This window comes from Hyperoodon ampullatus (genome assembly GCF_949752795.1).
Source record: "Hyperoodon ampullatus genome assembly, chromosome: 4".
NCBI lineage: Eukaryota > Metazoa > Chordata > Mammalia > Artiodactyla > Ziphiidae > Hyperoodon > Hyperoodon ampullatus.
The window spans coordinates 5,029,470-5,053,898 of NC_136917.1; the positions used below are offsets into that span (position 1 = coordinate 5,029,470).

Below are 24,429 nucleotides of genomic sequence, written 5' to 3' on the forward strand. Positions count from 1 at the left end.
TTATGCCCTCCACACTTGGTCATTCCAAAGGTAATGCTTCCCAACGTGTGTTCCATGACACCCCAGCCCCTGAAAAAAGGGTTCTCTGGGCCATTAGTTTGGGAAATGCTACATACATATTAGCCCATTAGAGGCCCTGAAACATTTGTCCAGGAAAAAACTTACATAGTCTTGAGAAACTCTCGGTTAAATTTATTTATCCACAGACCACTACCACCCACTGTCCTTTTTCAGGGGCACACTAACAACATCCCAGAGAGCTTGTTTTGTGAAATGGTGCTTTAGGGTGCTGGCAGCTGGGCCCTGGTGCGCTGGGGAAAATGAAACCCCGGCGCATCTGCAAGGCAAGACTCTGGTGAAAATCCTTAGCTCAGTGCCTAAGAATTTGATGATTCGAAATCAAGAGATTAACTGAAAAGCTTGCTGAGATTAAAAACCACAGCTTCCACCTGAAGAATGGCCCCTGGTAAGAATTTCCACATGGCTGTGGTATTAGGGGCCTAGGAGGGGCACAAGAGGCCACAGAAGCCCCGGGCAGCCAAGTGCTGGGTGGGTGCCCTGCCTTGAGGAGTCCAGGGACTGGGCCCAAGATTAAATCTCCTGCCCCGTCCCATCTCTTATATATATATGTATATATATGTATATATTTATAAGTTTGGCAGCTCCCAATTCTCCGTAAACCACAGACCTGGTTCCTCCTTGGTTACCTTCTGTTGCTACTGGATAGACTGAGGCACATGTCACCCCAAGGCAAGGACAGAGCTTTCTCTTTCCCCTGGAATTCAGCTCCCTGAGTTTTATACCTCCCCTATGGTCTTCATGAGTATCTGGACTTGCTCATTATGATGAATGTATCCTATTTATAATTTGAAAGCTTCTATGTATGTATCATGTTATACATACCATTTTAGACATATGTATCATATTTATAATTTGAAAGCTTCTATGTCATTTGCCAGACCCTGCATCCCATGCACTGTGTCCTCTCATCCTCCAACAGGCCCACGAGATGGGGATCATCAGCACCCCAGTATTCCAGACAAGGACGGCTCAGAGAGGCTGAGTAACCTGCCGAAGGCCACCTAGTTAATAAAGGACGGATGTGAACCTGGGCTTTCTGACTCCGTGATCTTAACACTATGTTTTGGGGTCCCCATGGGATAGTTTAGGTTTGTGCTTTCCTTCCAAAATCATGCTATAGTTAACTGATTATAAAATATCTCATCACTACAGAAATTTTAGAAAATACGATGAATACAAAGAAAATTTAAATCACCAGCAATCTCTCCACCAGGAGATAACTGTGAGTATGTATGAGTGTCGATATATGCCCTTCGGACACTGTTTCTCTGCACACAGACACCCCCGACAATTTAACCCAATTTAGGCTCTCCATCCCAACACCCACCCTCTTGACACGGGCCCGGGCAGAGGTACTGCCACTAACAACAGTACCCAGGAGACTGAGGCACAGATGTTCAGTGGCCAAGGCCACATTCCGGGTTAGTGGCAAATCCTGGCTTGGACATCAGAGGAGCTGGCCGGGCCCGGGGTGTGACATTGCTTTGAGTGCGACAGTTGCTTCATACAGCCCAAGGTGCAGAGCATGGCTGAGCCACTGAAAGAAAACCACCCTGGGTCTCCTCCCGTGCTTCCCACCATGCTCATCCTCCCTGCTGCCAACGGCTACCTCCCGAGGGAGGCTGGGCCTCCAGGCTCTGGGCCAGCTGCTTGAGAAACAGCTCCAGGGGTTGAGTCGGCCTGAGAACAAAGAGCAGCAAGACGTGAAGAAACGCCATGGGTAACCAAGGTGACCAACAGGAAGTGGAGACTTGCAAATTGAAAGGGAAAAAGAAAGGGGACGAGGTGCGTTGGTTCTTCAGAGGCCTCAGGAGGACACACCACAGACCTGGGAGGCCCTGCAAAGCCGGAGGATCACTCACCCTCCCCTTCCTCTCTTGCCCGATTGCTTCATAAACCCCGAGGAGACATTTTCCGTAAAGAATCAACTTCTCTGCGGGAACATTATTGCAACATTCTTGAGAGGGTGGCTTGCAGTACATGAAGCCAACAATGCTGGTGACATCCTCTCCTGCTGATATCTGGCCTGCAGCTTCCTTCCAGCAGAGAGAAAGGTCACCCCCAGCCACCCCATCTCTCAAGGGCCCCCTGAACTCTGCAAATGGCAGGAAGACCAGCTCCAAACACACCTCCTCATTCCCAGAACCGAAAACACCCACAACCTTTTTATTAAATGCCCCCAGAGTTCTTCCATTCAGCAGCTTCCTGATATGACCACGTCCCACACCTTCTCGACTGGGGGTGCCCCTCATTCTCCCACACCCTCCATCAACTAGGGGTAGGGGTCATGATGTGCCCCCTTCTACGGTGGTTCTCTGCAACAGGTCCAACCCTTGACTCTCTCTTCCTGTTCCCCTGGGTCACCATTCCTAAGCTGTGGCCTCAAAAGCTCTTCACTCCACACTTCCAGCTCCCCTCCCCAATTTCCAGATTCCTTCTGATGGATTCTCCTGGGCACCCAGACCCTACTGTGCAGCCCAAAACGAGTCAGTTAGGGTAACCACCACTACTAACCCCCAGTCACTCCAGCTGGGACTCCAGTCCCTTGCTGACCTGGGTTTCTGCAACCGTGGTCAGTTGATCACAGGCACTGGAATCTCCTGGGGATCTACTGAAACATGGAGGCTGCCCCCAGGTACTGAGTTGGATAGCATTTCACCCAGATTCATGTCCACCCGAAACCTCAGAATGCGACCTTATTTGGAAAGTCTTTACAGATGCAATCAAGTTAAAATGAGGTCATACTGGATTAGTGTGGAGCCTAATCCAATGACTGGTGTCCTTATAGGAAGAGAAAACAGAGACGCACAAACATACAAAGGGAAGACTAGGCAAAGACAAACATATGCAGAGGGCCAGGTGAGGATGGAAGCAGAGAACGGAGGGATGCAGCTACACGCCAAGGAACGCCCAGGGTGGCCGGCAACCACCAGATGTTGGAAGAAACAAGGAAGGATCCTCCCTGCAAGCCTTTGAAGGGATCGTGGCCCTGAAGACACCTTGATTTCAAACTTTGGGCCTCTACAACTGTGAGGGAATAAATTTCTGTTGTTTTAAGTCACCCAGTTTGAGGCAGCCCTAGGAATCTATTACACTCCCCATTTCCTGACTTACTGAATCAGACGTCCTGGGATGGAGTTGGGCACCTAAATATGCTTTACAAGCACTTCATGTGAGCCTGATGCTTGACTATAAGCTCCGTGAAGACAGAGAATTTTGTTTTATTCATCACTTATATCCCCAGTAGCTAGCAGTGTGTGGCATGTGGTCGGCTGCTAAAAAACATGCGTTGAATGCAAGAATGAACCTGAGCCGATGTGCAAGAACTACTAGTGCCTTGCTTGGTCAGGACATTAAGGCAACTTTAATTATCAAATAAGATAATGTGCAACAAACATTCAACAATGTCTGGCATACTGTGCCCAATAAACACCTACTCCCTTAATTTAGAGGGCAGTGGGAGTCTTGAAAGATTACACAGAAACTAGCAATTAATTGCCGGAAGGAGCTTTCTAAGAACTCTGTTCACCGTGAAAAAGGCCAATCCCTCAGCAATGGAAAATCTCTTTGTTCCAACAAGTAAGAAACATGAAATCTTTCACTGTTTGTTAACTGGTCCTTTTGACCCCATTTCCTAAAACCCTCAAGTCTCCCCACTTCCTGCCCTGGTTCAGAAGCCATCTCCTTGGATCATTACCAATACCCAGGTCTCCAAGGCCAAGATCATTTTCCAGTGATTCAGCCCTCGCTCCTCACAGCTCTCTATGTGTCTCAGAATAAGCGTAAACATCTACGGAGACCTGCATCCCAGAGCCAATGCTCCCGGTGCTTCTCCCACTCCTCTCCTACTCACCGCACCGCCCCTGGCAAGTCACTGATGTGTGACTATCACACGCAGCCCTGAGCCCTGGTAGATGAACTTCCTCCACATCTCACCTTCTCTTGGAAGCTCTTCACACTTCCCTAGGCAATGGGGTGTCACCGCTGGTACAGTGGTTAAGAGTGTATGCTTTGGGGCTTCCCTGGTGGCGCAGTGGTTGAGAGTCTGTCTGCCGATGCAGGGGACATGGGTTCGTGCCCTGGTCCGGGAAGATCCCACATGCCGCGGAGCAGCTGGGCCTGTGAGCCATGGCCGCTGAGCCTGCGCGTCCGGAGCCTGTGCTCCGCAACGGGAGAGGCCACAACAGTGAGAGGCCCGCGTACCGCACAAAAAAAAAAAAAAAAAAAAAAGTGTGTGCTTTGGAGCCAGGTTGCCTGGGTTCAAATCTTGGCTCTGCCATCCACCTGCTGTATGACCTTGGGTAAGTTGTTTAACTCTCTAAACTTTAGCAGGCTCATCTGTAAAGTGGAGATAAAATGAAGATAATTTAGTACTTACTAGAGGGGGTTGCTGGAGGATTTAGATAACAGGAGGGAACATACATCAAGCACACAACAAGCACCCATTAACGGGGAATAGCATTGCTACATTTCACTGGCTTTTACGACCATTAACAAATAGAATGGCCAGGAGTGGTTTGAGATGATTAGCCTCAGCTGTGCTAAGAACAGCCCCCACCTCCCAACCGCCAGGACCGGAGTGGGGCTTGGGGCTGTGGTATCTCCTGGGAGAGCCTCTTAGGGTCTGCAGGTCATACACGGGGTTCAGTAAATGACTGCCTAATGAAGAAGCCATCTGCCAACAAGCCATGGGGATGGTCCAAGGAAATGAGCCAGAACTCTGCCTTCCCAGATTCACGGCCAGGCTACCTGTGGCCACCCGGCTTCCTCCCTCCTGATCCAAATGCTGAATCCCCTTCACCTGAAGCAGGCTTCCAAGGAGGATTCCTACCTGGGAAGGTGTTGCTAGTGGTTTGACACAAGTTCCCCCAGAAAGTGCTTTATGGCCCATCTTAAAAGTAACCATGCAGGGGCTTCCCTGGTGGAGCAGTGGTTGGGAGTCTGCCTGCCGATGCAGGGGACACGGGTTCATGCCCCGGTCCGGGAAGATCCCACATGCCGCGGAGCGGCTGGGCCCGTGAGCCATGGCCGCTGAGCCTGCGCATCTGGAGCCTGTGCTCCGCAACGGGAGAGGCCACAACAGTGAGAGGCCCGCGTACCGCAAAAAAAAAAAAAAAAAAAGTAACCATGCAAAATAAACCCTGAAATATTCAGGGATAATGGAGTATGATGTCTGCATCTTGGTCCAAGAGGGGAAAAAAAAACGCCTGACAGAAAAAGGGGATGATAAGGCAAATGTGTTAAAGTGTTTACAACTGTGTACTGTGCTGGCAACTCTAAGTTTGATAATACTTCAAAATAGAAAGTTAACACAAAAGAAGAGACCAACGAGAGATTTCCACTCCGAGCCAACAGCTCTGTACCACTCGCCCCAGGGTCGCCCCGCCGCTGAAGGGAAGTCCCTGTTACACATGGCTGCCTTCAAGGCTGCGTGCGACGACTCTGCCTTTTCAAAGTCAGACTCCGGACAGCAGACCGTGAGGTTTTAAGGTCCCAGCTCCCCCACTTAATGGGGGACCTTGGCCAAGTGCTGAAGCCCTTGGAGGCTGTTTCTCTCCTAGTAGATGGAGTTACTGGCAGCTGTGCTACCCACCCCACCAGACAGTGAGGTCCAGGAAGGCGATGTGTGTGTGGGCTGTAAGGCACAGACCCCAGACCAGGCATCCGTGATGAGCACACACCAAGGGGCTTGTGGCTACTCTGCTAGGAACTGGGGAAACACAGCCCCAGCCTGCTCTCATGCACCTGCCGTCTAGAGAGGGAACCAGATCCAAATGGAACAATCCCACTAAGAAGTGTACAATTACAAGTCATGCTGGGTGCTGAAGGAATAATCGAGGGTAGTCTGAGAACATCACAGGGGTGCAGACTGACCTTGTGTGCGAGTGGGAGAAGGTTCCTCTGAGGAAGTGATGTTTGACGGCCAACTAGAGAACAAGGAGATTGCAGCATATTCTAGTCCCACAGAGTAGGGAAGTATACAAGCCAAACTGTTAACAGTGAACTCAAGTTAAGGATACCATGAGGAAGTAATAGGCCAAATTAAGAACAGGGGGTGTCCCTCAGGACAAATGACCTGGTTTCTCCAAAACCCAGTGGCATGAAAAAAACAATTTTAAGGAGCTGGGAGACAGGGAGACCATTACAGAATAAAAGACTTAAGAGTAATTTTTAAAAACCTACTGAATAGAAGATATTTGCAAATGATATGACTGATAAGGGGTTAATATCCAACATATATAAACAGCTCATACAACTCAACATCAAAAAAACAAACAATCCGATTAAAAAATGGGCAGAAGAACTGAACATTTTTCCAAAGAGGAAACGAAGATGGCCAACAGGCACATGAAAAGACACTTAACATCACTAATCATCAGGGGAATGTAAATGAAAACCACAACGAGATAGATTATCACCTCACACCTGTAGAATGGCCATCATCAAAAGAGCACAAATAACAAATGTTGGCAAGAATGTGGAGAAAAGAGAACCCACCTACACTGTTTGTGGGAATGCAAACTGGTGCAGCCACTGTGGAGAACAGTATGAGATTTCCCAAAAAACTAAAACCAGAACTACCATATGACCCAGCAATTCCACTCCTGGGTATACATCTGGAAAAAAAAACCCCAAAAAACAGAAACACTAATTCAAAAAGATACAGGTACCTCCATGTTCACAGCAGCATTATTTACAATTGCCAAGGTATGGGAGCAACCTAAGTGTCCTTCAACAGATGAATGGATAAAGAAGATATGGTACATATATACAACGGAATACTACTCAGCCATAAAAAAGAATGAAATTTTGTCATTTGCAGCAACATTCCTGGACTTGGAAGGCATTATGCTAAGTGAAATAAGTCAGACAGAGAAAGACAAATACTGTATGATATCATATGTGGAACCTAAAAAATACAACAAACTAGTGAATATAACAAAAAAGAAGCAGACTTACAGAGAACAAACTAGTGATTACCAGTGGGGAGAAGGAAAGGGGATGGGACAATATAGAAGCAGGGGATGTAAAAAAAGGGTTATTACAGGATTATATGAAATCATGTATGTGAAACTTCTGAAAATTATAAAGCACTATAGAATTTAAAGAAACTTACATTCAATTAAAAAAATATAATGCATGGATCTTATCTGGATTGTGATTTTGAACAATGCAACTATAAGTGTCATTTCTGAGACAGCTGTGAGAACTGAATTATGGACTGAGCAATAGATTATTAATGAATGATGGTGAGTTTGTAATAAAATAATGGCATAGTTGTTATGTCAAAAAAAAAGAGGCTTTTATTGCTTAGTAGATATTTATGGGTGAAATGACATGCTGTCTGGGGAAGATGAAACAGGTACTGAAGCTGGGTAGAGGGTACATGGGGATTCATTCCACTTTTCTTTCTACTTTTGTGTATCTTTTTAAATTTCTATAATAAAAAGGAAAGCACAGTGGTTCACTCCAAAGAGTCAGGAGTACTGAGTTACTTGTATTTTTTTTTACAAGGATCAGGAAATTAATTGTTATTAAGCAGAAAGTTATCTACCTCATCATATTTGATAACTCCACCTATTTTAGTCTATGCATGAACCACAGTGAAACCAATTCCCCTCTGATGGGCATTTAGGTTTTCTCCAAGTTTTCCTTACAATAACTGAATCCATCCAATCCCTGATGCTTTTCTCTGTTCTTATGATCCTCCTCACTCCTTGTCAACCCAACCCACCCAGGCAAGTCAATGGATGACCATTTTTGGACTAAGTAGCTGGTGCTACCAGGGGAGATGTCCCTAGAACAAAGAAGGCCCAGGCCCTGGTACCATCTGCTCCAGTGACCTGCAAGGGAGCCAGTGCCGCAGGACAATTCAAATTCCACCTCAAGATTCAAGTTTCCAAGTAACTGCCACTTGGGGGTAGAGGGAAGCACACACTGCAACAATGGGGCTCAGAGGGAGCCTGGGGAGTTTTCTGGCCAGGGCCAAAGGTCAGCAGCCCTCACCCAGCCTGACACAGGTCTCAGGCTGGTTCCCTGCTGCATATGGGCCTCCCCAGATCCTGGAAAGTATTCAGAGTTCTGTACCCCTTCCTTTCCACCCATTAGTGCTTTTCCCATTCTGGGTTCCTGATTCTTTTAAACACAGCCAAGAGACACCATTTTGACCTACTGAAATGGCATGGACTTTTTTAAAAAAATAAGTTTATTTATTTTATTTATTTATTTTTGGCTGCGTTGGTTCTTCGTTGTTGCGTGTGGGATTTCTCTAGTTGCGGTGAGCGGGGGCTGCTCTCCGTTGTGGTGTGTGGGCTTCTCACTGCGGTGGCTTCTCTTGTTGCAGAGCATGGCCTCTAGGTGCACGGGCTTCAGTAGTTGTGGCTCACGGGCTCTAGAGCTCAGGCTCAGTAGTTGTGGCGCACGAGCTTAGTTGCTCCGCAGCATGTGGGATCTTCCCGGACCAGGGCTTGAACCCGTGTCCCCTGCACTGACAGGTGGATTCTTAACCGCTGAGCCACGAGGGAAGCCCAGCATGGACTTTTCTTTTTTTTTAAAGGCTAATATCCAGGGTTAGCAAAGTTACTGGGAAGCTGACACCCTCCCACACCACTGGTGCAAGTGCAGGCTGGTGCAACTTTTGATAATTTATTAACTGGTGAAACTCAAAGTTCTTAAAATCACACCCCAAGACCAGCAATTCCATTTTAGGCATTTATTCTCATGAGCACACTCGCAGACAGAAGAATAGGATCACCACTGTAGTGCTGTGTAAAATCAAATGGTACAGGAGAAATGACCCAAAAGACCATCAAGAGGGGGATGAATGAACAAATTATGTAATATACATACTGTGGAATATTACTCAGCAATAAAAAAGAAATAAACTCCTAATAGATACAACATAGGTGAATCTCAAAAGTGTTCTCAAAAGTGAATCTCTAAGTTAAAAAAGGCAGACAGAAAAGAGCACATATATGTAACTCCATTTATATGACACTCTGGAAAACACAAACTAATCTACACAGACAAAAAAGCAGATCAGTGATTGCCTGGGGCTGGGAGCATGATGGGGTGAGTGACTGAGAAAAGGTACCTGGGAACTTTCTAGGTTGATGGCAATGTTCTGTATCTTGACTATGGTGGTAGTTACATGAGTATATACATTTGTCAAAACTCACTGTATACTCGAAACTGCATATGCACTTAAGATCTGTACATTGTATTGTATATAAATTAACTTCAATTAAAAAAAATGAATAAGCAGCTCCATCTAAGTATCTAACAAAGAAATGAGTTAAATCATGGTATATCCATACAATAAAACATTATGCATGATACCGCAGAAAAAATAGTTAATGACATACCAAGTTACTTAGTATATGCAGTTAAGAAAAAAATTGTTATGAAACTATAATATACTATGATAACATTTATATAAAATAAAATGTATATATTTGGATAAAAAATTACCAAAAAGAAATATTTCATTCATTCATTCAACACAAATATATTGAGTATCTACACTATACCTTTATTGTTAAAATGAGCAGAAAAGATCCAAAAAAAATCCCTTCTCGTCATGGAGCTTCTGTTTGGTCGTTTCATAAAAAATATTTAAATTATTAAACTGTAAACATTAAAAAAAATCAAATGGTACAGGGAAGTGTGTAAATGCTACTACCACTTGTGTTAGAACACACACTTGGTTTGTTCATGCAGAGAACAACTCTGGAAGGATTCATGAGAAACTGGGATCAGTGGTACCTTTCAGGGAGGAAAACTAGAGCCTCTTCACCATCCACCCTTTCATATAACTTGGGTTTTTTTCCCTTTTTACCATGTTCTTTTTTTTTTTTTTTGCGGTACGCGGGCCTCTCACTGTTGTGGCCTTTCCCGTTGCGGAGCACAGGCTCCGGACGCGCAGGCTCAGAGGCCATGGCTCATGGGCCCAGCTGCTCCGTGGCATGTGGGATCTTCCCGGACCGGGGCACGAACCCGTGTCCCCTGCATCGGCAGGCAGACTCTCAACCACTGCGCCACCAGGGAAGCCCTACCATGTTCTTATATTGTCTATTCTAAATAAACACAATCGTTTCTAATTTTTTGCTAAAGTCCAATAATCAGGAATTGGGTGGAGAAGAATGATATGGAAATGTGAGCATGACATACTACAAAATCAACAAAGTGTTCTGAGAAAAGATATTTTCCATTTTTACTAAAAAAAACCTCCAAAATAAAAATGTATTGTAATGACAGGCACACAAAGGAACAGAAGAACCTACACCAAAATGTCAACAAATTACTTCCAAGGGGTGGGATTGTGGGGGGGAATTTTACTTTCTTCTGTGTGCTTGTATTTACTTTTGCAGTTTCCTAAACAAACAAACAAACAAAAACTCCACTCTGTGTGTTTAATAACTTTAAAAAAAAAATGAAGGGACTTCCCTGGCAGTCTAGGGGTTATACCAGATTCCATGCTTCCACTGCAGTGGGCATGGGTTCAATCCCTGGTCAGGGAACTAGGATCCTGCAAGTCAGGCGGCATGGCCGAAAAAAAAAAAAAAGAGAGAGAGAGAAAATAACAGACCAAAATTGTCACCTCTTTCTGCCAGGTTCTCTCAGAGAGAACTGTTGGCTACACTCTCTACCCAAGGGGCTATGTGGTTTAGGAAGACAAAGAACAAGTCAAGGGCAAGGGCACAGGGCCAACCCAAAGCCTTAACTGTCCTCCCCTCACTTAGGGAGCACAGGCTTTCCCAACCATCCAGGGTGCCCACCAAGACCCTTCCAGAGGCCCTGGAGACTGATGGAGGACACCCATTTTCTCCCAGGATACCTGGGAGGCAGAGGGCAGGGATCACTCTCCTGGTTTATAGATGAAAGGGAGGCTCCAAGATAATCTGCTTCTTCCACAGATCAGGTGCAGAGACCAGGTCTCAGCTGAGTGTTGAGGGCACACTGAACACTTCCTTATCCTAAGGCGTGTAGGACTCGAGAGAAAACGCCAAGTTCTGATTCAGTTTTGTCCCCAGCTTCCTACAGAACACAGGTGAGGCAGTGGAGTCAGGGCGTCTCCAAGCTAGACACCACTTTGAATGACATCTCATTCCACCTACAAACCCCATTTCTCAACCCACCTTCCATCCTCTGTCTGCACACACCTTGGGAGCAGCCCAGATCATCTCTTGAGGATGCATGCAGGAAACTCCTGCTTATACTAAAAGCCTCACCATTACCTCCAGGAAGGGGCCCTGAGGGACGGCTGCTTAGGGTCTCACTTGAAGACCATCACCATGTCAGTACCTAAGGGTTTGTCAAAACCAGCATGTGGGTCTGAAAGGCCTGAGTAACACATTCCTGGAACGAAGCTGGGCAGACACATCCCAGTGTCTGGAACACTTTCTTATGGGTGGATCTGGGTGTGCCTCATGATTTGGGAAGAACTGTTCCCTGGGGGTGTAGAAACCCAGAGGGAGGAGAAGGGAATAGAAAAACCAGTTAGGGGGTGACCTAGCCAAATGGCTGAGCATGGACCTGAGTCACCACCTTCTATGAGGAGACAGATGTTCAGCCTTGCAGTGGGGAAATTCAAGGAATTTAAGGGGAGGGGTGAGAAGAGAGAGTATTGATGTTGGAAAAGAGAAATAAAAGAAGCTTTAGGGGTCACTAGAAAATGGTGCAGTTTTAACCCAGGTGAAGGACAGAGCAGGGATGAGATTCTACCACATGCAGCTGTCAGAGTTCGGGCAAGAGAGGAAGGCCCCACAGCATCTCTCCCTTTCCCCAGTCAGGAGAAACAGGAACAGCCCACCAAGGACGCCCCAGGGCAGGCAACAGCAGAGGCCAAATCACTTCAAGGTGAGAAGCACCACGCACAGCTGAAGCACCAGGACCCACCAGGACCAAACAAGGGAGGCCCCGGCCGGGCAGTCAGGCTTCTCAGAATGGTTTGGGGAGAACCTAGCTCTTGGCGAACCACTGTACCATAAACTAAAATACAGAGCCTACAGTATCATGGAGGGCAGAGCCTCAATTGTTCCCTGCCTTGGACTTCCATTCTTGCTAAAATGGATGTTTTTCTCCCCAGATTTATGTTCAGACTCTGACACAATCAGGGATTTGATCTCAAGAGAGTGACTGACACCCTCTGAGTCTTGTAGTTTCCACCTATCACACGGGGTCAATCCCAGCACCGGGGCAGGTATGAGGAGTGAGATACTACACAGGGGCGTGCTTGGCACACTGCCTGAAATACGGGACGTGCTCAGTAAATAGTAGCCACTAACATCATCACCACTAAGCATCATTTTTGTTGGTGGTGTTTTAGGTCTTTGTATAAATTCAGTCCCAAATCAGTAAAAATGTCCTTTATCACTCCATTGGTTCAAAAAAACATGGTCTCACACAGCTAAAGACCTTTAAGTGTGCAAGGAGCTGGCTTCAGTAGGGAAAACACATTTGGTGGCTGGTTGCTCTGCAGATCTCAAATCTGGGGCAATGGGGAAGACCCCCAAGGTACCAGGCGACTCCGATCCTGGGAGAAGACGAATGCCCGATGGAGGAGAAGCGAGCCTCGGGTACGCGGGCTCCCCAGAGCCCCAGAAGATAAAGCTACTAGGTCATGCTAAGCAGGGCTTGTCAACGTGGCTTTGGGACGGTGGGGTACTCTTTCCCCATGTACCCACCCCAAACCCTTATATTCACAGTCTTTCACATACCCAAGAAGCCTTAAATCACAGTGATGGATGAGGGTCCTTAAACAGACTCTTTGCTTCACTAATATAAGCACTTCTTCCTAACTGGAGGGACGATTATGTGTAAAATGGACATAAGTCAAAAGGAGACCAGAGCAAGCTCTATCTATTGCGCTGCTCATTAGAAGATAAAATTCAGGAAGGAAAATGGAACTTCCTGACATAAGTGTGGGAGGAATGATCTAGACTTCTATTATCCGGGCTTAACCTGTACTTCTTTTCCTAAGATCCTGAGGCTGGACTTCGGTCCAGGTCAGTGGATCTGCCCTTGTGGGAAATTCTTTTTCTAGCCCCTCCCCTATTCCTCTCCTCCCCCCACATTATCCAAGGAAAGAATGAGACTGCCTACTATCTAAGTCTGTAGGAGGCCAGGAGGCAGCCTCTCCCTGGTCCTGTGCCTGGCACTGCAGCTGCTCACACAGACTGCCCCAGCCAGGCCAGGGGCACCTCCTGGGACATGCCCAAGACCCAACGGAGGGTCCCTGGGAAGCATTCCTGCACCACCATTCCACGTGCCCCCGCAAGTCCATCTGAGCCTCGTCCTTCCATTCTGTGCTCCCCCAGTGGCTGTGTCTGCAGCAGGTCAGGGGGTGGACACCCCGTGCCCTCCCTCCACACCTCATCACACTGGTCTGGGAATCCCGAGCTATCACGCATACTTCATGCCTGCGAGGGGCTCACAATCTAGCGAGTAGGACAAGTTACTACACAGGTGACAAGGACAATGAGAGAAGCATGAGGTTGGGGCCAGGACACATGGGGGAAGGGAGAGAGGCTTGAAGAACCAGGAAGTTGGCCCTCAAGCTGACAGCCATCCCATGACCTCATTTCATCATGTGTACCCAGAACCTGCTAATTTTAAACTTGGGTGGATGCATCTTTTCGCCAAAAAAAAAAAAACAAAAAAAATTGGCTGTCAGTCTAATCTGAACACTCCTTGGGGCATACAGCTGGTTACTAGAAAAACATCACCAACAGCCTCAGTGTCACCACCAGCATGGTGGGGATGATCTGCCCCTCCCCCCATGTTCAGTGAAGAAGTTCAAGGGCACAGGTGTGATGAGGAAGAATCCTGACTCCCCTGTACTGGCTGGCACCCCCACCCCCAGCAGAAAAGTAGTCAAAGGAGGGGGACTCTAGCACTGCTCCAGTAGAAGCAGTAAGGCCAGGTAGGATGATCAAAGGAGTAATTTAATATTTGAAAACGATGTGACCTACAAGGTCTTAATTTCCAAAATATACAAACAGTTCAGACAACTCTATAACAAAAAAACAAACAGCCCAATCAAAAATTGGGCAGGGCTTCCCTGGTGGCGCAGTGGTTGAGAGTCCTCCTGCCGATGCAGGGGACATGGGTTTGTGCCCCGGTCTGGGAAGATCCCACATGCCGCAGAGCGGCTGGGCCCGTGAGCCATGGCCGCTGAGCCTGCGCGTCCGGAGCCTGTGCTCCGCAACGGGAGAGGCCACAGCAGTGAGAGGCCTGCGTACAGCAAAAAAAAAAAGAAAAGAAAAACAGAGTCACCATATGATCCAGCAATCCCACTCCTGGGCATATATCTGGAGAAAAACATGGTCCGAAAGGGTATATGCACCCCAATGGTCACAGCAGCTCTATTTACAATAGCCAAGACATGGAAGCAACCTAAATGTCCATCAACAGAGGAATGGATGAAGAAGATGTGGTACATATATACAATGGAATATTACTCAGCCATCAAAAAGAATGAAATAATGCCATTTGCAGCAACATGGATGGACCTAGAGATTATCATACTAAGTAAAGTAAGACAAAAAGACAAATACCATATGATATCACCTATATGCAGAATCTAAAATATGATAGAAGTTGATTTATTTAGCAAACAGAAACAGACTCATAGACGTAGAAAACAAACTTATGGTTACCAACGGGAAAAGGTGGGTGGGAAGGGATAAATTAGGAGTTCGGGATTAACATATACATACTACTACATATAAAATAGATAAACAAGGACCTACTGTAGAGCACAGGGAATTATATTCAGTATCTTTTTTTTTTCTTTTTTTTGACTGCACCACGTGGCATGCGGGATGTTAGTTCCCTGACCAGGGACTGAACCCACACCCCCTGCAGTGGAAGCGTGGAGTCTTAACCACTGGACCGCCAGGGAAGTCCCTCAATATCTTGTAATAAACCATAGTGGAAAAGAATATGAAAAAAAAAAAAATATATATATATATATAAAACTGAATCACTTGGTGTACACAAGAAACTAACATAACATTGTAAATCAACTAGACTTCAATAAAATAAATAAATAAATAGGAGTACTTTAAGGTTGAGCACTGGATAAAGGGGGCCTACAAAGAGAGGAAAGGGAGCCATCTCTCCATAGCAATTTGGGCGGGAAGAGGGTTCCACCCTCCCATTCACTAGTCAGAAAGCCTTCCCGGGGCTGGGTAGAAGATCTTGCAGATGGGGTCTAGTTCCTGTGTCCTACCCCTCAGCAGGCACGTGACTTCTGGCCCACTGCTCCCCCTTCCCAGCCTCAGCCCCAACACCATCCAAAGGTCCAGTGCTGCCTTTCTTATGAAGACCCTGTCACACTTGCGAACCCCTCAGAGAGGGTGGTCACAAACTCCAAGCCTTACCCTAACCACGCATGTCACAAAAGGGGCTATTGGTCTCCCCCCGAGTGGTCGTTAAGTGGAAAAGCATAGAAAAGCACAGCACCTGTCAAGTAGCCACCATGTGCCTCACACGGCTCTCAGGTTCTCTCACTGAATCCTAACATTCCTAGAAAACATTTCCCCCAGTTTACAGAAGAGGAAATTAAAGAAGATTCACTCGCCTCATCATTCTGCAAAGGTCGGCTGTGTTCTGGACACTGCGGCCCCGCACTGAACAAGACAAACACAGGCTTGTTCTTCTGGAACGTACATTCTTGTGTGGGGGAAAAGATAATAAGCAAACAGAAAATAATCCCAGACACTCGTTAAATGCTATATAGAAAACAAAACAGGATGATTTGATTGAGGGACACAGAGGAACAGTTATAGAGAAAAGGAGACTCCAGATAGAGGGAACAACAGCCCGTGCAAAGGCCCTGAGGCATGAAGGAGCTTGACTTATTCAAGGAAGAGAAAGGAGGTCAGAATGGGATGGGGCAGGAGACAAGGCAGGAGAGCAGGCCAGGGCTGGACTGTGTCAGGTAACAGAGGTGGTGATAAGGACTGGAAATTATAACTGCAGTGGGATGACGGGAGAGGTCTTTAAGCAGAGAAGTGACACAATCTAAGTTCTGCCTGTTGTGGGAAGAATGAACAATGAGGGCCAGGTTTAAAGAGGTTTAGAGAGGCTAAATAAGCAGCTCAAGGTTTCACTGCCATTAGTAGCTTGCATTCAACACCAAGGTTTGTTTCCTCAGTGTCACATTTTATACACTGTAGTATAACACTATACTGGAATCTCGTATCTGACAAAGGGGGGTGGGCTCCCACTATCTCTGTCATTCCAGGCTTGCTTCCTGCACCAGTCAAGTGAGGATAACTGCTCCTGGTTCTATGATGCCAATTCAACAGCCTAGATGGAAACATACTTTGTATTCATCTGGCAGCATTCAACAAACAAAGAGTATGACATTATAAGCAAGGAAAGCCGTGGAGAAAAGGGAACCCTCCTACATTGTTGGTGGGAATGTAAATTGGTACAGCCACTATGGAAAACAGTATGGAGGTTCCTCAAAAAACTTAAACTAGAGTTGCCACATGATCGAGCAATCCCACTCCTGGGCATATATCCAGAGAAAATTCTAATTTGAAAAGATACATGCAGTACTTCCCTGGTGGCTCAGTGGTTAAGAATCTGCCTGCCAATGCAAGGGACACAGGTTTAATCCCTGGTCTGGGAAGATCCCACAAGCCGCGGAGCAACTAAGCCCACGTACCACAACTACTGAGCCTGCGCTCTAGAGCCCACGAGCCACAACTACTGAAGCCAGTGCACCTAGAGCCCATGCTTCCTCAACGAGAAGCCACCACAACGAGAAGCCCGCGCACAGCAGCGAAGAGTAGCCCCGCTTGCAGCAACTAGAGAAAGCCTGTGCGCAGCCACGAAGACCCAACGCAGCCAAAAATAAAATATTAATTAATTAATTAATTTAAAAGAAATGAACAGAAAAGACACATGCACCCCTATGTTCACAGCAGCACTGTTTACAAGGAAGCAACCCAAATGTCCATCAACGGATGAATGGATGAAGATGTGATATATATACAATGGAATACTACTTGGCCATAAAAAAGAATGAAATAATGTCATTTGCAGCAACATGGACGAACATAGAGATTATAATACTAAATGAAGTAAGTCAGAAAGAGAAAGACAAATACCACATATCACTTATATGTGGAATCTAAAATATGATACAAATGAACTTATTTGCAAAACAGAAACAGACTCACAGACACAGAGAACCAACTTATGGTTACCAAAGGGGGAAGAGGGTGGGGAAAGGATAAATTAGGAGTTTGGAATTAGCAGATGCAAACTATTACCTATAGCGTAGATAAACAACAAGGTCCTACAGTATAGCACAGGGAACTATATTCAATATCTTGTAACAAACCATAACAGAAAAGAATATGAAAAAGAATATGTATATGTATGTATAACTGAATCACTTTGCTATACACCAGAAACTAACACAACATTGTAAATCAACTATACTTCAATTAAAAAAAAAAAAGAAACCCAGGATTTACCCTAATAAGACCAGCTTCGAGTCACAGGTGACTCCGAGTATCAACCCGAGTGAGTTTTCTATCTCTAACCTGAAAAACCTGGACAAACCCGTCCTCCTTCAAGGTAGGCAGCCCAACAGTGAACTAATACAGCATTATGGCATGCGTGAGGCACAATTAATGGGGAACTGCCTAACCTGCTCTTTTTTTTTTTTTTTTTTTTGCGGTACGCGGGCCTCTCACTGTTGTGGCCTCTCCCGTCGTGGAGCACAGGCTCCGGACGCGCAGGCTCAGCGGCCATGGCTCACGGGCCCAGCCGCTCCGTGGCATGTGGGATCCTCCCGGACCGGGGCACGAACCCGTGTCCCCTGCATCGGCAGGCGGACTCTCAACCACTGCGCCACCAGGGTAGCCCTGCCCTGCTTCTTTGAGTGGCTGGAGGAGAGATTAGAACAATCTTGCTTATATACAGAAGGCTGAGGATTCTCAGGTAGTTGAGCTGGTTGAGTTTATACTGCTCTCAGAAATCCTTCCTGCTAGAAAGGACCAATGAGGTCAAAGCCATTCCTCCTAAGCTATGAGCAGAACTAATAACCACTCGAGCCTACAATGAACAAGGAAGCCCAATTTCCACGGCAGGCCTCACTAATTTATTTAGCCACCACCTCCAGAAAAGGACCAAGACCTTACTGCCTGGTCCACCATCCCACTGCCCCAGCTTTTTAATTGAACCATCAAGACCTGGATTTCTTCTCCAGATGCCTAAAATGTGCTTGCACCTTGGGCCATTCTGTTCTGGGAAGAAGACCAAGGGAAGCAGAGGAAAGCCACAGCCCAGACAAGCAATGCAAGATGGAGATAGACTAGGTACAGGAAAAAAGAAAAAATAATTTTACTAGAAGACAGCTACCTCCTGATGAGGAAAAAACCCTGTGGTGACTTTTTAAGCAGAACTCCATAGACATCGGGTGCAAATGCACTGGATATGAGACCTGTTTGTGTAGGGAGCCAGGTAATCCACTAAGACCTTTCCCTCCCTGTATTGGGTTGAATGGTGTCCCCCCAGAATTCATGTCTACCCAGAACCTAAAAATGTGGTCTTATTTGGAAATAGGGTCTTTTCAGATGTAATTAGTTAAATTAAGATGAGGTCACGCTGGATTAAAGTAGCCCCTATTCCAATGACAGGTGTCCTTATAAGGAGAGAAAATAGATACAGATAAAACACCATGTGACAACAGAGACAGAGATGGGAGTGATGCCTCATGAGCCAAGGAATGCCAAGGAGTAGCATGGCCTTGCCAACACCTTGATTTTGGACTTCTAGCCTCCAGAACTGTGAGAGAGCATATTTTTATTGTGTAAGTCCCCAGGTTTATGGTACTTTGTCCCAGCAGCCCTAGGAAACCAATACACACCTTTATTTCACACCTGTTCCCCAAACCACCCTTCCCAGTCTCAGCCCAGGGGCAGGAGACAAGACACACAGGCCACATCTCTAATCCACCTGGACTCTTCCACCTTCCCGGAGCCCATCAGCACTTCTCCTTTTGAGGTGAGGGGGAAAGCAGAGATCACATTTCAGGTGCCTCCACCTTCTGCCACCAGCGGCAAACTAGCAGGGGAGTGTTTGTTGTCTCCCCACATTCTCTTAGTTTTGTAGCCTCTCCTTTATTTATTTATTTTTAAATTTTTTTAAACATCTTTATCGGAGTATAATTGCTTTACAATGGTGTGTTAGTTTCTGCTGTGTAACAAAGTGAATCAGCTATACGTATACATATATCCCCATATCCCCTCCCTCTTGCGTCTCCCTCCCACCCTCCCTATCCCACCCCTCTAGGTGGTCACAAAGCACCGAGCTGATCTCCCTGTGCTATGTGGCTGCTTCCCACTAGCTAGCTATTTCACATCTGGTAGTGTATATATGTCGATGCTACTATCACTTCGCCCCAGCTTCCCCCTCCCCACCATGTCCTCAAGCCCATTCTCTATGTCTGCGTCTTTATTCCTGTCCTGCCCCTAGGTTCATCAGAACCATTTTTTCGTTTTCTTTTTTTAGATACCACATACACGTGTTAGCATATAGTATTTGTTTTTCTCTTTCTGACTTACTTCACTCTGTATGACAGACTCTAGGTCCATCCACCTCACTACAAATAACTCAATTTCGTTTCTTTTTATGGCTGAGTAATATTCCATTGTATATATGTGTCACATCTTCTTTATCCATTCATCTGTCGATTAGGTTGCTTCCATGTCCTGGCTATTGTAAATAGTGCTGTGTAGCCTCTACTTTAGTGTTTCTTAAATCTTATTCAGTCCCATCCTAGATATATTTGGGGTAGGGGCATTAACTACGTATGCCTTAAACTATCATTTACCTAATTATTCTTTATGTAAAGTCACTACTTTTACTTAAATTTATTTTAAAAGGAACTACATCGTTACAGTATATGGAAAATCATCATCAGTTAGCCTATGCAGAACTTGCTCGATATATGTTTTTAAATTGCACATTAAAGTAAATACACGATGATTATTTTTTTTAAGTTCATTCATGTACCCTTTAAAATAATCTCGGGTGACAGTACTATGGGAAATACCACCTTAAGAGGTACAGTTTAGTTGTCTGAGAACTCTGGGCTCCTAAGCAGAAAAACCAATTTAAGCTCTCCAGTCTCGTTTCTCACCTCACGACTGTCCCAGGAGGAGGATAAGAGCAGGAGGGAAAAAAAGCACCGGGAGTTTCTAGTTCCCACGCAGGGCGACCTGAGGATACTGAGTCGAGGGCGAAAGGGACTTTCTAAATACCCAGCCCTGCGAGTGACAAGGGAGGGGACAGACTGACCTTCTCGCGCAGGGTGCAGTGGACGTCCGAGGCGACACGCCCTTCCCACCACGGCTCATCCATCATCGAGTCTACAGCGCCGCGACGCGAGGCTACCGGGCTCTCGGGGCGCACCCTGTGTGGACACGGACAACTTCAGCGGCCGCAGCGCGCCCCCCGGCATCCCATCCTCTCTCGTCCTCGGCCGGGGTCTCTGCCGGGCGCCCCCTCCTGTCCCGCTCAGCGGAGCTGGCGGTCGCCTCCCATCCCGGGAAGGTTGCAGTGCCCCCTCCCCTCTATTCGCGGAACCTGAGGCGACCTGGAGCTGTGCAACAACTTGCAGAATTTTTATCTTCCCTTTTGCAAAAGTTGCAGAGAAAGTTGCCGACTTCGCTAGCTCTCCAGAGGCCAGGGCTCTGGCAGCGGCCACCGGCTCGCTGTCCCCAACTCCTCCCCCGCCGCCCAGCCTTTGTCCTGCTCCCACATCCTGCCCTCCAGCCGGGGCGAAACTCACACATCCCTCTCCGGGCGTGGGGGGCTGCGGGCGCCAGGCCCCCCCGGCCCAGGGCCGAGCTGGCTGTGCCCTGGGGTGCCTGCACGCGGATGGGCCGTAGCGCTGGGCGCTCCACGCTCTTGACTGCCGCCTCCGTAGCCCGGCTAGCCCCCGCCACCGCCGCGCCCCTGCGTGCGCTCGGGTCCCTCCGCGGCTCGCAGCCTCGGGGCCGCCGGGGGCCTTCCTCCCTCGCCGGGGGAATTGGGGGCCGGGCCTCGCGCATGCGCCGCCGGCCCCCGCACCCCGCGGGGCGGGGGGCTGGGAACTGGAAGTCTTTCTTTCGCCGGCGCTGGCTGCGTTTCCTGTCAGCCCTCCTCCCCCGCCTCGGTGGAAAGCTTCCTCTCACCTTCGCGTGGGCGCCGGGTGGCCTCCTGGGCACCCCGCGGACTCACGCGGGCAGCGCTGGGACCGCGGCGCCAGGACCGCGGCGCCACCTGCGCGCGCCACTCGTGAAAGGCGCGGACAGAATGCCCCCAGAAAGTTCTCTCTCCCGCGTGCGCTGTTCTAGCCAACCTTTCGTCGGTTCCACCTGGTGGTTTTTTTTTTTTTAATTTCTTTTTTTTTTTTTAACCGGCCCTGCAATGGGGAGGTGAATTTCCAAACGGACAGTTCTCACGAAATCGCCAGAAAATCCGCTCTTGATTATTCACGAGTCCCTGATTCTAAAGGAGGCTCAGTAAATCAGCGGATATTTTTTTGTGCTCCTGCAAGGTATAAATTGTACGCCTTACATTGGGAGAAAGCCAGTCCTTTTGGAGGGTCCGCTGGATGGAAGGCATTGTCTTTTTGATTGTTTTCGGAAAGGCACGCCCTTTAATCAGCTCCTCTGATGGCACAGAAGATTGATTGGTTTTTGTGATTCTTCTGGACGTTCACAGATCTGTTTCAAATCCAGCTAGCAGCTGGGTGACTTTTGCCATGTTCCTCAGACTCTGTAAGCTTGGAACCCTCGTATGTAAATTGGGAATAAAAATTGCACCAACCTGCTGGAGATACTGTATCATTAAATAAGATACTTCATATAAAGGGATAATCGCCATGCCAAGTATAAAACAAATAGCTGCCACTAAAGAGCCTTTGGTTTCTGACTGGTACCCAAGTACCCACCTGGAAAAAAAAAATTTAAATCAGCTTTGATAAGCTTCAGTAGGTGCTTAAAGAGAAGTTTTAATATAAAAAATAAATTTAAAAAACTACTGTGAAAGTGAAAAATATCTAAGAATAAACAATAAGTGCAGGCCCTTAATAAAGAAATTATAAAGGTTAAACATAATAAGAAAGGCTTGAAGAAATAGAAATAGGTGAAAATATCAACTTTACTCAAATTAACTCAATAAAATTCTAACGATTGTGGGTAGATGGGGGTGGGGAAGGGATGACAACACTTTTCTAACACTCAAATGGAGGAATATCTATGACAAAAGCTAAGATTTTTATATTTTAAAAACGGGGTATAGATCTATATATTGCCAAATCTTAAAACATATTGCAAAGCTATAATTCAAACAGTGGTGTTGACACAAGAATGGATGGATAAGTATCAGTGGAATAATTGAAAGTTTAGAAACATATCCTACATACTTAAAAATTAACTGTGTGATAAATGTGGCATTTCACTTTTGAGGGGAAAAGGATAAATTCTTCAATAAACTGGACAGAGGAAATTAGTTAACTTGGGGGAAAAAAGTAAAACTAGGGATTTATTTAAAGCATCATCAAAATAAATATAAGAACTTGTCAAATGACAAAACTAAAACAATTTAGTAATGAGTTTGATGTTCTTTATTTAAGGGAAAACAATTCATGAATTGGGAGAGTGCAGTGCCTCACAAGCGGTGGAACATTCTTCCCAAGGGATTTGGGGGAAATCGAGTTTTATAGAGCATTAGAAGGGACAACGAGGAAACAGAGCATGATTGGCTAGGAGGTCCTGTTTTCTAGGGTAAGGTGAGCCAGCTTTAGCTGAGCTGGAGGACTGTGATTGGTGTAGTTAGGTTTCCTAGACAGTGAGGTGTTTCCCATAAATGCAGGCTGATTTAGGTTTAGATTTGTGATGTAGGCCAGGCCACTGGGGCAGCCTCCATTTGGTGGGTCCCAACATACAATTTAACTTTTTCAAACCCAAAGAACTGCAAAGAAATATCAACACACACTCCCTAAAAAAAAAAAAATCACAAGAGAACTAAAAGAAAATGCAGGTTATTTCAGAGGAGAAGACCTAGAGCTTAAGGCATAGGAAGAAACAAAAGGCCAGGATGAGTATATATATTTTAATAAATATGTAAGCCTTAGACATCAAATATCACCAAAAGGGAAAATGACAAATTGAAGAAAATGTTTTTAACAAATGTGGTAAAGGTTGATCTTACTATATAGACCTCTTGTAAATCAATACATATTATAAAATGCTAATACCTGAAATGCAGAAAAGGATGAACAGGCATGCATGATAGAAGAAATTCAGGGACTTCCCTGGTGGTCCAGTGGTAAGGAATCCACCTTCCAATGCAGGGGATGCAGGTTCGATCCCTGGTCCGGGAACTAAGATCCCACATGCCACAGGGCAACTAAGCCTATGTACCACAACTACTGAGCCCAAGCACCTCAATTAGAGAGCCGGTGTGTCGCAAACTACAGAGCCCATGTGCTCTAGAGCCCCTGCACCACAACTAGAGAGAAGCCCACATGCCACAACGAAGATCCCACGTGCCTCAACTAAGACCCAATGCAGCCAAAAATAATAAATAAATATTTTTTAAAAAGAAAGAAGAAATTCAAATGGACAATTATCATTTTTTAAATGCTCATACTAGTAAAGACATTAAACATGTTTTAGAAACAAGGTATATCTTTGTCAAGAATTTTTAAAACACAATACACAGGATTGACACATATACAGTGTTGGTGGGAATATAAATTAATACCATCTTCTGAAAGACAATATCACTCAAAAACCTTAAAAATGTATCATTGTATCCAACTATTCCACTTCTGGAAATTTATTCTAAAAAAATAAGCAGATGAGTACAAAGATTTCTTTACAAGGGGTTTCATCAACAAATGCTCTTTTATCATAGTGAACTATTAGAACAGGGACTGGTTAAATAATAATTTGGCTCTTACCATTTTTTAAGGAATGAATAATGACTTGAGAAAATGTTCACAAGACATTAAGTGAAAAAGGAGATAAGAGTATGATCCCAATTGTATATTACATTCACACACAAACACAAGAGAAACAAAAAAAATCTGTAAAAATATTAACTGTGTAATCAGAGTGGTAGGATTATGGTTAATTCTAATTAACTTTTTATTCTAGTATATCTGAATTTTCTAAATTTCTATAAGAAACATGCATTACTTTCACAAAAAGGAAAAAAGAGTGAATGTTATTTTTAAGTAATCACCGATATATTTACTAGACTGGCCTTCCATTGAATAACAATTCACAGTGTTGTTTTGTTTTTGGTTTTGTTTTGTTTTTTTCA

General features: G+C 45.8%; 1 protein-coding gene across 1 annotated transcript in view; it reads right to left on the reverse strand.

The window, feature by feature from the left end:
* The window catches only part of CCNJL (cyclin J like), a gene marked incomplete at its 5' end in the record, with an annotated part of 54,484 nt that extends 33,320 nt beyond the window's left edge, over positions 1-21,164 (reverse strand). Inside the window, 4 exon segments of the mRNA XM_079702078.1 lie at positions 20,410-20,524; positions 20,903-20,916; positions 20,918-21,046; positions 21,048-21,164. Coding sequence (XP_079558204.1) covers positions 20,410-20,524; positions 20,903-20,916; positions 20,918-21,046; positions 21,048-21,164 — 375 coding nt within the window.
* Positions 21,165-24,429: the final 3,265 nt, after the last annotated feature.